This window comes from Musa acuminata, chromosome BXJ3-3, assembly GCF_036884655.1.
Source record: "Musa acuminata AAA Group cultivar baxijiao chromosome BXJ3-3, Cavendish_Baxijiao_AAA, whole genome shotgun sequence".
NCBI classification, from domain to species: Eukaryota; Viridiplantae; Streptophyta; class Magnoliopsida; order Zingiberales; family Musaceae; genus Musa; species Musa acuminata.
The window spans coordinates 10,679,074-10,679,613 of NC_088351.1; the positions used below are offsets into that span (position 1 = coordinate 10,679,074).

Consider the following 540-nt stretch of genomic DNA (forward strand, 5'->3'; position numbering starts at 1 on the left):
ATGAGGCCGTCCACCATCTGTATTCTCCTCGCGGTGGCAGTCCTCCTCCTCCACCACCACCTCCTCCCCGGGGTGGAGGCATCGGTTGAGAAGGCGTGCAGGGACGCGGCGAATAGCAGCCCCAATATCAAGTATGACTTCTGCGTGGCGGAACTCCTCCCGTACCCGGGGAGCGGGTCGGCGGACCAGAAGTCGCTGACGGTGATCGCGGCTACCTTGGCGAAGGACAAAACCACCAGCGCCAGCGCTAAGGTCAAGAGTTTGCTAGCCAGAACGAGTGATCCAAAGACGAAGCAGGGCTTGGAGTCTTGCGGGAGCGTCTACGAGGACCTGTTCTCCGACCTCAACACGTCCATCCCGGCCATCAAGGAGGGTCGCCTGGTCGACGCCAAGACCTATCTTAGCGCCGCTGTGGACGCGCCCGACACCTGCGAGGACGGTTTCAAGGAGCTGAAGGTCCCCTCGCCCTTGACCAAGGAGGACTCCGACTTGACGCAGATGTGCACTATTGCTTTAGCCTTCACCAATATGCTGGGGTGA

General features: G+C 60.7%; 1 protein-coding gene across 1 annotated transcript; it reads left to right on the forward strand.

The window, feature by feature from the left end:
- Positions 1-540, forward strand: LOC135633924 (putative invertase inhibitor). Its single transcript, XM_065143930.1, has one exon. It carries the CDS (start codon positions 1-3, stop codon positions 538-540), a length of 540 nt encoding a protein of 179 aa, XP_065000002.1.